The following is a 13,960-nucleotide window of genomic DNA, read 5'->3' on the forward strand; positions in this document are numbered from 1 at the left end:
CCAGATTTCCCTAGCCTCCTGAGGAAGTCGAGGCGTTGGTGTGTCAAATGTCTGCCCGTGACATCTGTCTCCCAGGTTTGTGCAGGGCCCGCATCAGTTAAAGCTGACTGCATCTCTTAAAGGGGAGCTGTGTTGTGGTGGTGACAGGTACAGACCCAGCTGGAATGGTGCGGTTGACCACGGTGTAGGGAAGGGGAGGGGGCATGCTCTCGGATGCTGGGCTGGATGTTTTAAGTGCCAAAGGTGGATAGAAGGAGCCAAGTGGACTTCCAAATGCAAATGGTGCTGCCAATGGGGAGCATGTGGCTAGGGCAGTCAAGGGCAACAGCCCCACCTAGAGGAGCTGACTGCAACACCCCCAAAGAAATCAACAACCTCGCTCAACCTGCCAAGGTCACCATCAAAGACCATATCCTATCAAAGGTAACTCTACTCTCACACATTTACCCCAGCACTACACCTCCCTCACCATCTATCAACAGTCTCTGACAAGCGCCAGTCCAAGCCTGTGTTTTTGTGCGTCTCTCACTGGCAACACATTCAGTGTGACAGGGCATTTCGCATTCACTCAGTTATTCAACTGGGGCAGGCACTCCCCCCAAACACACCTCAGTACGCTCGAGTGGCAAACGAACCTCTCTTTTGTACTGCCAGGGTGGGGAGACTGGCAACAACACCCCGAGACTGGTTAGGGGACGGAGGGGATAGGCAGAGGCTGCGAAACCTTGTGTAAAACAAAATAGTAGCCCATTGAGAATCACCTACTAGCCCACTCCCCCACACCTCAACTCGTCCATTCTAAGTTAGCTCCTATACGTGGTACACAATGCACCCAGTACCCAGTCCATTACTCTGGGTGTCACCCCAACTCTATCCAGGAACGGGCACCTGGCCAGCCTGAGGAGCGGAAAATGGAACCCCTCAAGGGAGTATGGAATGAGGAGGGAGAAGCACTACCCCACCCCTCCCCTCCTATGTTGCTGTGAGAGTGGTAGCTACTTACTGATTGTGCACGCTGATGGGGGATGGGGGGGCAGCATTGTGTTGAGATCCAGTGAGACCCTCTGCCTGACTGGGCTGCACTCTGGATGTTGGGGAGGTGATGCCACCCTGCAGGGTGATGCCACACACAAACTCAGGCAGGAGCTCGGACAGAAAGCATGGACAAAAATCCCAATGGGCACGAGTCGAGCTGACACTACCATCTGTTGTCACTGAGCTGGAGTGGGGAAGGAATCCTGCAGAAAGTTGGCACGTAGCATTGTCAAGAGTTTACAGCCCATTTCTTGCGGCATGTAAGAGGCTCCTTGGGAAGACTTATTAATGCCAGCCACTCCCCAGAAACTCTGACTGCAAACCACAGGATCTTAGCTTTGTGGGGCATGAACCTGCTGCCCTCTGCCAGGGCGACAGAATTCATTGTGCCATCTGTGCTACTCTTGCCAGTTCAGCTCAGACTGCTCCTCCCGTGCCAGGCTGGTATAATCCCACACCAGGCCTTTAAAGCTCAGAGTAGTTTGAGATGAGACCATGAAATGATCTGCATTTTCCCCAGCCACTGACTGCCTTTAACCAGCTATGCTGCAATCGTTGGGATGGAACTATGGACGAGATTCCGAGAGGTAAACTAACTCAATGCAGGGAACACAACAGTGTTTCAATGCCCTGGTTCTGGGAGAACTGCAGACTACAAGCACACTGCTCCTGGCTTCACAGTAGGAGAGCTGCCTGAAGACCCTGGGTACATAGTGCTCCCCTTCAGTCTTCCTACACACCACCCCCCCAAATCCAGCCCCGGCCTCTGAGTACAATGTACCTGGTTCGCTCTCTCAGCTCTATTTGCTGTAGCCAGTGGGTGTCAGCTGTTATAGTGAATAGGAGCAAATGGTCTGCTCCAGACCTTGGCAAAGTCATCCACGGCTGCAGGGCTCCCTGTTAAGGATTCCTGCAAATGTCCAACATGCTCAGAGACAGCCGGTAATCAGCAGCTAAGCTGCAAGCCATAGAGTCATACAGCACGGGAACAGACCCTTTGGTCCAACTCGTCCATGCTGTCCAGATATCCTAAATTAATCCAGTCCCATTTGCCAACATTTGGCCCATATCCCCCTAAACCCTTCCTATTCATTAACCTATTTAGATGCCTTTTAAATCTTGTAATTGTACCAGCCTCCACCACATCCTCTGGCAGTTCATGCCACACACAAACCATCCCCTGTGTGAAACAGTTACCCCTCAGGTCCCTTTGGAAATCTTTCCCCCTCTCACATTAAACCTATGCCCTCTAGTTTTTGACTCCCCCACCCTGGGGAAAAAGACCTTGTCTATTCACCGTATCCACGGCCCTCACGATTTCATAAACCTCTGTAAGGTCACCCCACAGCCTCAGGGGAAAACCAAGCCCCAGCCTATTCAGAAGCAAAAACAGAAATTGCTAGAAAAACTCAGCAGGTCTGGCAGCATCTGTGGAGAGAAATCAAGAGTTACGGTTTTGCGAGCAGGCACTCTTTATCGGAACGGATGGGTAGCTAGCTTCAGCATCTCCGTATAACTCACACCCTCCAGTCCAGGCGACATCCCTGCAATCTTAAATTACCTGAAGCCACGATTTTCTCAATCTTCATTGCAAGTGCTGATGTCTCTGAGGCATGAATAGGTCTCCCACATGCAGCCCAGTGCAGGACCTCAGCAGCCTGGGAATCCCGTTAGATCTCAGGCGGATCCCCTGGAGAGAGGCAGTCTCTTTCACGCGTTGGGAGCTGGCTGGAAGTTTGCTGCTCCTCCAGCACCTTTTGTGCAAGGGTTGTGGTGGGGTGGCAGGGACGGGGTGGGGGGGGGTAGGAACTACAGTGGACTACAAGTCCCAGGTCGCCGGCGCTGAAGGCAGGGGCGGCCCCTGCAGGCTGAGGGCGGGACTGCGGCTCCGAGGGGATAAAAAGCCGGAGCCCAGTCGCAGGTCCTGAGCATTTTAAAGAGGGATCTTAACAGAGACAGTACGAGCTAGGATGGCCGGTAAACAGCATCCCCCCTATCTGAGCCTGGCTGAACTCACCGCCTCCCAGTTCTTGGAAATCTGGAAGCATTATGATGCAGACGGTGAGCTCAATATCTATTTGCAAATTTTTAAAAAATCATTTTTGAATGAAATACTAATGATTGAGCAAACTAATATTTTTTATTTTTTTTAAAAAATAATTTACAATCACTCGTGAACCGAACGTGTGTATTTTTTTTAAAATACAGCACAGGGGTTAGTTGTAATTTTGTGAGTTGCAATTTTGTTAGCAATTCTCTGGTTGCTAACTGCCTCAGAATTTGGAGCTTTTAGCTATTTGCCAAAAGAATTTGCACTTGAATGAAGAGGTTTCTATTGCTTTGGTCCAAAAAAAAATACACGAGATAAAACTTTGCAGCGATGTATTGCCTTGCTGGAGTTGTTAAGGAGGACGATAGAGAGGTATCTTTCCGGCTGAGGATAGAGGCTGCACCCAGGTATTTCAGGTATTACAGTTTACACGCCTCATTTCAACAAGTTCCCAGTTGCATCCCTGCGCCAGACAACGAGGTTTGCCCTTTGTTAAAGTCCTCAGCTGTCACCTCGTCTCTGTTAGGGATGTGTGTGAGATAACAGTTGGCTAACGGTGCTTCTTTCTGTTGGACAGGGAATGGCTACATTGAAGGGAAAGAGCTGGAGAACTTCATTCGGGAACTGCAGCGAGTGAGGAGAGGGGCTGGTGTGGTGAGTACACGGTTCTCACAGCTCCCTTACCCCGCTGCTTCTTATAGTTGCTGTCTACTGGGAGACAGATTCGTTTTGCTCAGACTTCTGAGGGTGTGAGGGGCTGACATCACGTACGGGGGACACAGGGAAACCGAGGAGTTAGAAACCGAGAGAGATTGACGCAGACACAGCAGAGAGTGAGGACTATACAGGGCTGAGATATAGGGTTCAGGCAATAGGACCTGAGTGCAGAGAGAGACAGGGGTTAGAGAGAGATAGAGTTGAGTGTAGAGATGGGGTGGGGGGGATTAGAGAGAGCTGAGTAGAAAGAGAGAGAGAGAGATTAGAGAGAGGGAGCTGAATGTGGAGGGGGGGATTAGAGAGAGGGAGCTGAATGTGGAGAGAGAAAGGCAGGGATTAGAGAGAGCTGAGTGTAGAGAGTGAGAGAGACAGGGATTAGACAGGGAGATCTGAGTGTAGAGAGAGACAGGGATTAGACAGGGAGATCTGAGTGTGGAGAGAGACAGGGATTAGACAAGGAGATCTGAGTGTGGAGAGAGACAGGGATTAGACAGGGAGATTTGAGTGTAGAGAGAGACAGGGATTAGACAGGGAGATCTGAGTGTAGAGAGAGACAGGGATTAGACAGGGAGATCTGAGTGTAGAGAGAGACAGGGATTAGACAGGGAGATCTGAATGTAGAGAGAGACAGGGAGTAGACAGGGAGAGCTGGGTGTAGAGAGAAAGAAAAAGGAATCGAAAGAGGGAGCTGATGGTAGAGAGAGACAGACAGGGATTAGACAGGGAGAGTTGAATGCAGAGAGACAGAGACAGGGATTAGACAGGGAGAGTTGAATGTGGAGAGAGAGAGAGAGACAGGGATTAGACAGGGAGACCTGAATATTAAGAGAGAGAGAGAGCACTGAGTGTTGAGAATGACCAAGATTAGACAGTGTTGAACGTAGAGACAGAGAGATTAGAGAAAGAAAGAGCTGGGCATAGACAGATGGGAAGGAGAGAGAGAGAACTGAGTGTAGAGAGTGACTGAGATTAGACACAGAGAGTTGAGTTTATGAGAAGCAGAGATTAGAAGGAGAGAGCTGAGAATAGAGACAGAGAGCAATTAGGGAGAGCTGAGTATTGAGAGAGATAGAGAGAGCTGAGTGGTGAGAGATGCAGGGATTAGACAGAGGGAGCTGAGTGTAGGGAGAGAGACAGGGATTAGACAGGGAGATCTGAGTGTAGAGATAGAGACAGGGATTAGACAGGGAGAGCTGAGTGTGGAGAGAGACAGGGATTAGACAAGGAGATCTGAGTGCAGAGAGGGAGACAGGGATTAGACAGGGAGAGCTGAGTGTAGAGAGAGACAGGGATTAGACAGGGAGATCTGAGTGCAGAGAGGGAGACAGGGATTAGACAGGGAGAGCTGAGTGTAGAGAGAGACAGGGATTAGACAGGGAGAGCTGGGTGCAGAGAGGGAGAGAGAGAGAGAAAACATGCAGATACAAAAAGAAAGACTGCAACAGAGGCAGTGATGAACAACAGTGCGAGCATGACCTGAGCAATCAGCCAGAGAGAAGGGGACCGAGACAGATTGAGAAAGACTATGAAAAAAACACAGAGACACGAAGCAAATTCAGCAGAGATACACACTCTACAGGTAAAGCCAACTGAGAGGAAGGGGCACAGGCAGACCAACAGAGAGAGACAAACACTTTCTGTCTTGTTTAAATGTGAGAAGGTAAGGCACTGAGAGGGAGGGAGAGGTATTTATAGTGACATAGCAAGGGACAAAGATTCAGAAACAGAAAAATGAACAAAAATTATAAAAGAAGCCAGCAGACAGTGAGAAAACAGACAATCAGAGGCACAGAAGAAAGAGACAAACGGAGTGAGAGAGGTATTTTAAATTGGGAAGTGGGTGAGGATGGGTGAGAAACAGACTGACAAATAGGTTGTTAGATAGGGATTGAGCCTGATAGATAAGATGGACAGTCTCTGAGGAAAACAGAACAACAGCCAGATGGAGAAAAGAAAGGCATAAATAATGACCTCCATTCACCTTCTCCTGAATGCCGTTAGATTGATGTGAAAGAACCTTGTTCTGACAGCAGATATTAATAAGAAGCTGAAAAAAGGGAATACTCGGAGATATGAAATCAGTAAATTGACAGCAGGTTTGTCAGTGTGTGTCAAGGAAAGATTATTCAATGTTTCAGAACTCCCTGCAGCTCAGCCCTGTTGTTCAGTGGGGGTGGGTTAATGAAGCTTCGAGATGCTCCACACCCTGATCAAATGGAAAAAGAGAAAAATAGACAGAGATAGAGAGAGGGAGAGAGGTTGAGAGACAGGAAGTGAGAGAATGGATGAGAAAGACAGGGAGAGGCAACCTTGCAGACCACATCAGCACCTCCCGCACCCTATCTGATCGGAACCGACTCCCACCAGCCCCCAACTATACCCTCCCCCCCCAGCCCATCCCCCCCCCCGATCATCTGGGGTGGGCATGCTCTTCCTGCAGGCTCGGCTGACTGTGTCCTCACTCATTCTGGGCCTGTAGCTCACTGGGACATCTCCAACTCCACTGGCACAGTGAGACACTCTGCAGGCTCCCGCACAGCCATATTGGTAAATGAGCTTTAGGCAGTTTCCATTTTCTGTTCTCCGATCGAACAACAAAAGGGCCTTACCAACTGGCATCAGTGTCCTTGGGCAGTACATGGGGTGCGAGGTGGGTGCGGTGAAGTGATGTTCACTCAGTGAATGGGTTGTGCTCTCAGCCAGGGAGAGGGGGAGTGAGTGGGTGGGGCGTGGAGGTGAAAACTGCGAGAGTGTGTTGAGGTTCCAAGGCACAGAGCAGCTGATCTAGTGACTGTGCTGACAGATACTGAGTGGGGCTCTGATTTGAGACACAACGATTGGGATGGGTACAGGAAGACTGAGGGCAGGAAGTCAGCTCCTGTTGGGATCAGACAGAAATTTTCACACTCTTTTCCCCAGATTAGCCCCTAGGTCTTCATTTGTTCTTTTAGCCTCCTGTCCCAGGAGAGGCAGTTTGGATACTGTAGAGTGGAAAGTGCAAATTCTGAAATACATGAGTTACTACAGTTTGCCAGTGGACAGGTATTGTGTGGGATTGTCTGACTGACTGGAGCAAGTGATCTTTTCCTGTTCAATACTGTTTCTGTGTGTCCACATTCCCAAACGACAAATAAGGTGTTCATAATATTTGTCACGTCCTCAGAACCCTGGCCACCAACTCCACCCCTGTCCTTGGTAACTGTTTGAGGTTGTAACTTCGAAGCTTTGGCCTCACATCTGAGACCGAGTTGAACATCTGACCTCATACTTACACCATCACCAGGACTGCTTCAGTTTCCACCATTTGTAAACCATCCACCCCCACCCGCCTGCCCCGTTCCCCATCATTCATGTCCCAGTTATCTCCAGGCATGACTTTTCCAACAAAACGCTGGCAGTTTTCCCCTGCCATAAACCTGAGGCCATCCAAAACTGATTTGACTTTTGTAACTCTCATTTTTGTTTTCAAGTCCGTCCCTGGACGCTGCCCTCTCTGTCTCGTCCAGTCCTACCTACCCTCCAAGATAATCTGAGCTCCTCCAGTCAGGCCTCTTGCTAACCCACCACTGGTGGAGCTGCTAAGGACCCAAAACTCTGGAATTCACCCCCTAAACCGTCCTGCCTCTCTGCCTCTATTTCCCGCTTTAAAAATGCCCCATAAAACCTATCTTCTATCAAAGCTTTCGGTCATCTGCTTCTCAAAGGTGGATTACAGTGCACTCCTGTGAAGTGCCTCTCATTGTTTTACCACAGTAAAGGTGCCAGATAAACCCACGCCCTTGTTGTTGCAAAGTCTGTCTAGGAGAGAAGTGAGGAACAGACCCTTTGAAGAATGTGGGACGGTCAGCATATTGAATGAACATCAGCATGAATGGATTTCACTGCGAACCCTCAAGGTTCACTTTCCACTGTGATGTACCTGAGTGTAATCTGCAATGTTCTTGTAAAATCTGACTCCCTGCAGGGGCGACTCAAGAGGAAAAATAGGCTTTTCTGCCTCGGGGGTGGGGGGCGTGGTGGTGATGGTCCTGTAAAGTGGTTTTGTTTCCTGAGAGTCCGTTGCTGGTTACAATCGCAGTGTGAGAGGATGGGACAGAGGCCAGGCTTCCTCTGTTGCTGACGGCACGACTAGGAACCAGGGGCGTGTCAAACATCAGTGTAGTGGGTCTCAGTGAGAGGCTGGTGCTCGTCGTGACCAGGAATTCGGTGGGTTTTCCGAGAGCCGGGAAGATTAAAGGGGCAAAGACAGAGGGACTGAGACTTGAGTCGCGCTGTGACTGATGGAAATTGGTCTGGAGTACTTGGCCCACTGCACTTTGGAAAGGATCTATAAATGTGGGGAAAAGGGCAGCCATTTCCATGGTTACTCCTAGTGATCAACTATAGTTGTCAACCAACGGTGTGCAGGGAGTCCACTCCAGTCTAGTCCGAGTGAAAACGCTGAGGAATACAGATAAAAAGCAGTATCTCTATACCACTTTTAGTTACATTAACGTCTCATTATCCAGATTACAATCTGATTTCATATAAATATAAGAAACAGGTGCTCATTCTAAGTCATAGGTTAATGTTGTTAGCATCTCCTTCACCCAGTTAATGATCGACTGATCTTATTCTAGTTTATCCCTGTTTTGTCCCTTCCTGTGTCAGTGTCTGTTAGCCCCCACCCCACCGCCCAACTGTCTCTGCATTCCATGTGACTCTAGGGCTTTCGAACATTGTTTCTGGTAGTTCTGTTTGAGATTAGATTAGATTCCCTACAATGTGGAAACAGGCCCTTCGGCCCAACAAGTCCACACAGCCCCTTGAAACATCCCACCCAGACCCATCCCCCTATAAACCACACAGCCCTGAACACTACGGACAATTTAGCATCACCAATCTACCTAGCCTGCACATCTTTGAACTGTGGGAGGAAACCGGAGCACCCGGAGGAAACCCACGCAGACATAGGGAGAATGTGCAAACTCCGCACAGACAGTCACCCGAGGCTGGAATTGAACCCGGGTCCCTGGCGCTGTGAGGCTGCAGTGCTAACCACTGAGCCACCGTGCCATTTGTATAAGGTTCTCCTCAAAATTGCTGCTGACTGGCCTTTTAGGGTGCATAAGGCGTTTGCGGATTTGCATCTGGCACCAAAAAAAAGCTATTTAATCCTTACCTTCGGGCTCCCTGTCACAGCGGCACAGATCCACCAGAACGAGACCAGTGGTCAGGATCGGAGATTAAATTGTATCAGAGAGGCAAGCTATTTCTGAGGGAAGATTGCTTCATGTGAAAGATGGGAGAAGGCAAAAATTATTCCCATTTCAAGGAAAAAAAAAACAAGAGATGCTGTGACTCAATTAACTATTTTAAAATGGGGTTCGATGGATTTTGTCAGTTAAGTGTATTAAAGGATCTGGAATCAAGGCAGCTGAATGGATTTAAAATATAGATTGTGATTTTTGGTGGGGTGCTGAATAATCTATCTCTCTTCCTAATTTCTTGGCATTCTTAAAATTTGATCCAAAGGTGAAATGTAAACAACTGCACTTGAAATTGAACTGTTTTAGTTGTCCGACATCCCCTTGACTCCAAACATTCTACCCTTTCAACATGAAATCACAAAGGTTTCAAAATCTTACCCGATTGAAGACTGGGAAAACAGAAGCCATGATTTCAGTCCCCACCAACCTCTTTGCCTCCATTGACTGCATGTTCAAGATAAACCAGCTTTATAACATCTAGGGCATTTGAATATTTCAATATCCCATTCAATACCTTTAGCTCCTTAATATTGCCTGGTTGCACTCCTACACCACTCCCAGCACTGCTGAAACCCTTATCCACACCACTAACCTGCTCCAGAACCTCTTCCCCTGGGGCCCATCCATTGCCATCTTAAAATCCTTTCTCAAAACGCAAATTTCTGATGAAGCATTCAGTCAGATCGCCTCATTTTCCTTTCCTTACTGTTTAAAGATCTGCTCAAGGACATTATCCTACATTTTTGTCTCCAACTGAATGAAATTTGTCATTGATCCACATTGTAGATATTTCCGTTGGCAAACTAGACAGGCACAAGTCTGTGAGCGAAGAGGGGAGTGTCACTGGATGCAGTGTCAAAGCATATCTAATCTTACCAATTTCCCTCGTAGTTGGTTGAATGAACCTCCTCTCCTGTTCACTATGTCTGCCTGAGGTGCAGAAACCCTGGGGAGAGGAAATTCAAGGTACTATCGTGAGCTGTGTGTATTCTTGTGGAAGACCAATGGCTCAGTTATAGAGTCTTAGAGATCTACAGGATAGAAACAGGCCCTTCAGCCCATCACATCGACTTTTAGGATGTGAAGGATCCTTAGTCAATGTTACCTCCAGTTCTCACTCCTCAGCTCAACCATGGCCATCGCTCATGTATGACCACGGATGCCAATTTTTGTGGTCCATCCCTTTGAAGGAACAGGAGGTGTCCCTGCTGCATTGACCAGCAATGAGGGTTCCCAAAAGTGGGACTAGCATCAGTTGCAACCCGGCAGGTGATCCCCATGAGATCAAACCAGAGGGACATTGAGCCCCAGGATCAGAATCAAACAGATCTGACCACCCAGATTAAGATAAGGAAGACACCGGTCACTGGCAAAGGCCCAAGATGAGAAATTACATTATGGCTTGCCATTAACCATGGGAAACATCATAACCCTCAACCTGCCAAAGAAACAGAAAGGAACTGATGTGCACCCAAAAACCAGACGAAACTCACAGATCCCAACCTCCCCACTAACTAAAGCGACCTAGTTTAAAATGAAAATGGCAAGAGTGAGCCCTTCAAAAAATGTTCAGAATGGAAAATAAAACTGAACCTAGTCCTCACCTCCTCCACCACCCACAACAAACCTAATAGTCCCCAATAACATTTGAATGAACCTGGCAGGAAACAAAAATATCAGATGTGAAATGCCCACATTGCAGCCTTGGTTCAAACACGAACCAAAGAGCTGAATTCCAGAGGGGAGGTGAGAGTGACAGCCCTTAACATCAAGGAGCCCCAGCAAAACTGGAATCAATGGGTATCGATGGGCAAACTCTCCACTAGCTCAAGTCATACCTGACACATAGGAAGATGTTCGTGGTTGTTGGAGGGCAATCATCTCAGCTCCAGGACATCTCTGCAGGAGTTCCTCAGGGCAGTGTCCTAGGCCCAACCACCTTCAGCTGCTTCATCAATGACCTTCCCTCCATCGTAAGGTCAGAAGTGGGGATGTTCACTGATGATTGCACAGTGCTCAGCATCATTGACAAGGCCTCAATACTGAAGCAGTCGGTGTTCAAATGCCACAAGATCTGGACAATATCCAGGCTTGGTCTGACAAATGGCAAGTAATATTCATGCCATACAAATGCCAGGCTGTGACCTTCACCAATAAGGGACAATCTAACCACTGCCCCCTGTCATTCAATCATGTCACCATCACTGAATCGGCCACTTTCAATACCCTGGGGGTGACCAGAACCCATGGTCAACACACCCACTGACCATAAACTCAACTGGATCAGCAATACATTTAGTGGCTACAGCAGTAGGCTAGAGGCTAAGAATACTGCAGCGAGTAACTCCCTCCTGACTCCCCATAGCCTGTCCATATCTACAGGGCGTGACTCAGGAGTGTGATGGAATACTCCTCACTTGCCTGGATGGGTGCAGCTCCAACAACACCCAAGAAGCTCATCACCACTTGAGGGCAATTAATTGGCACCCATCTCACACTTTCAACATTCCTCCCCTCCACCACTGACACTCAGTAGCAGCAGTTGTGTACCATCTATAAGACTAACTGCAGTAATTCACCAAAGCTCCTTAGACAACACGTTACCTCAAGAAGGACAAGGGCAGCAAGGGCCGAGACCCTTCATCAGAGACCCTCTCTGATGAAGGGTCTCGGCCCGAAACGTCAGCTTTTGTGCTCCTGAGATGCTGCTTGGCCTGCTGTGTTCATCCAGCTCCACACTTTGTTAACGTGGATTCTCCAACATCTGCAGTTCCCATTATCTCTCTCACCACCTCCCCATATCATTCTCCATCTCCCACTCCACAAGGCAACAAGCTGCACAGGATAGGAGCGCTTTCACCTCAATGATAGCCCACGGAAAAAGCTGGACCCCCACCCCTCCCCTCCACCCCCTCAATACCCCTCTGAGATTCCTGAGAGCTGCTTTGACAAGCCTCCTGTATCCTCCCCTTCTCCTCCTCCCTCCTCAATCCTCCCCCTCCTCCATTTCCTTCCCTTCCCCCTCCCCTGCTCACCTCCTCCTCCAGCCCCTAAACCCCCCTTCTTCACCCCACCTCTTCAGCACCCCTCCCTCTTCCCCCTCCTCAGCCCCCTCCCCTCTGCCTTCCTCTCTACCCACTCCCTGCCTCCTCATCCCACTCTGGCTTCTATCCACCACCTCCTCCGCCCTGCTCTCCCCCCTCCTCCATCCTCCCCTCTCTCCTACCAGCCTTCCTCCACCGCTCCCTGCTTCCCCCCCAGAAGTAGGTGTGAAGTCTTGTGTAGAGACCAGTGTGTCTTGGAGGACTATGTGCTCTGTGGATTCTGGTGGTGACACAAAATTGCAGCTCTTAGACTTGAGGTTATGAAGTGAAATGTTCTTTATCCCAAAAAAAATACTTGGCACATGTAATATAATGTGGATTAATGTGAGGTTATCCACTTTGGTCATCAGAAGCAGGAAGGCAGATTATTATCTGAATGGTGGCAGTTTAGGAAAAGGTGAGGTGCAACAAGACCTGGGTATCATAGTGGAACAGTCACTGAAAGTTGGCATGCAAATGCAGCAGGCAGTGAAGAAAGCCAATGGTATGCTCTCCATCACAGCGAAAGGAATTGAGTATCGGAGTAGGGATGTCCTTGTGTGGTTATACCAGGTTATACAGGGCCTTGGTGAGGCCACACCTTGAGTACGGTGTGCAGTTTGGTCTCCTAGTCTAAGGAAGGACATTCTTGCTATTGATGGAGTCCAGTGAAAGATCGCCAAACTGATTCCCAGGATGGCAGGACATTCATATGAGAAAAGACTGGATTGACTGGGCTTGTACGCACTGGAATTTAAAAGAATGAGAGGGAGATCTCATAGAACCATATAAAATCCTGGTGGGACCGAACAGGTTAGATACAGGAAGAATGTTCCTGATGTTGGGGAAGAACTAGGGGTCACAGACTAAGAATACGGGGTGAGCCATTCAGGTTGGAGGTGAGGAAGAATTTCTTCACTCAGAGAGTTGTGAATCTGTGGAATCCTCTCCCACAGGAAGCTGTTAGTGCCAGTTCGTTAGGTATATTCAAGAGGGAGCTGGACGTTGCCCCTGGAGCTAAAGGGATTGGGGGCTATGGGGAGACAGCAGGAATGGGATACTGAGATTGCATGATCGACCACAATTGTATTAAATGGTGGTACAGGATCAAAGGGTCGAATGGCCGACTCCTGCATCTTTTTCTATGTTTCGATGTTAATAAATGAAGCTGAGAAGCCAGCACAATGAAAAGACTGAAGATCTACAATTAAAGTAAACATTAAAGAAAAAAACACTCGCTAAAGTAAGTAGCTTAGACCAGTAGCTCTAAATACACCAGAAGAGAGTGAACTGATTCTTTGGCCATTCAGCTAGACAGATTCCAGAAGTTTCTTCAAGTCTTGTGTGTCTTCCTGCTGAATATTATCTCGTAGTGGGTGGAGATGCGAGACCGACGTCAGCATTTACCAAAGAAAATTCCAGCCTAATCAAATCCAGATGGAAGGGCTCCGAAAGGATGGAGTCATCAAGAAAATGGCAACTCACACAGGCTGGATTAGGAGCGTGGTACGAGTGAAAAAAATGACAGAAAACCAGGTGAATGCATAGACCCAGTAGATCCCAGAGTTGTGAGAGCATGGAATGCGTTGCCGGCAGCAGTTGTGGAAGCAAGGTCATTGGGGTCATTTAAGAGACTGCTGGACATGCATATGGTCACAGAAATTTGAGGGTGCATCCATGAGGATCAATGGTCGGCACAACATTGAGGGCTGAAGGGCCTGTTCTGTGCTGTACTGTTCTATGTTCTATGTTCTATGTTCTATCTCAGTAAAGCTTTGAAGAGATCTCTCTCTCTTTCCCATAGCAACCGATGAAGGCATTTTGCC

At 48.4% G+C, this 13,960-nt stretch overlaps 1 protein-coding gene across 4 annotated transcripts in view; it reads left to right on the forward strand.

Annotated features, from left to right (window-relative positions):
• Positions 1-2,954: 2,954 nt before the first annotated feature.
• The window catches only part of calb2a (calbindin 2a), a 93,212-nt gene continuing 82,206 nt past the window's right edge, over positions 2,955-13,960 (forward strand). For all 4 annotated transcript variants that reach the window (XM_048546626.2, XM_048546628.2, XM_048546627.2 and 1 more), the window contains exons 1-2: positions 2,955-3,096; positions 3,663-3,739. In XM_048546626.2, the coding sequence (XP_048402583.1) occupies positions 3,006-3,096; positions 3,663-3,739 (168 nt within the window). In that variant the 5' untranslated portion in view covers positions 2,955-3,005. The remainder of the gene's footprint in view (positions 3,097-3,662; positions 3,740-13,960) is intronic.

The sequence above is a fragment of the Stegostoma tigrinum genome, chromosome 16 (genome assembly GCF_030684315.1).
Source record: "Stegostoma tigrinum isolate sSteTig4 chromosome 16, sSteTig4.hap1, whole genome shotgun sequence".
Classification (NCBI taxonomy): Eukaryota; Metazoa; Chordata; class Chondrichthyes; order Orectolobiformes; family Stegostomatidae; genus Stegostoma; species Stegostoma tigrinum.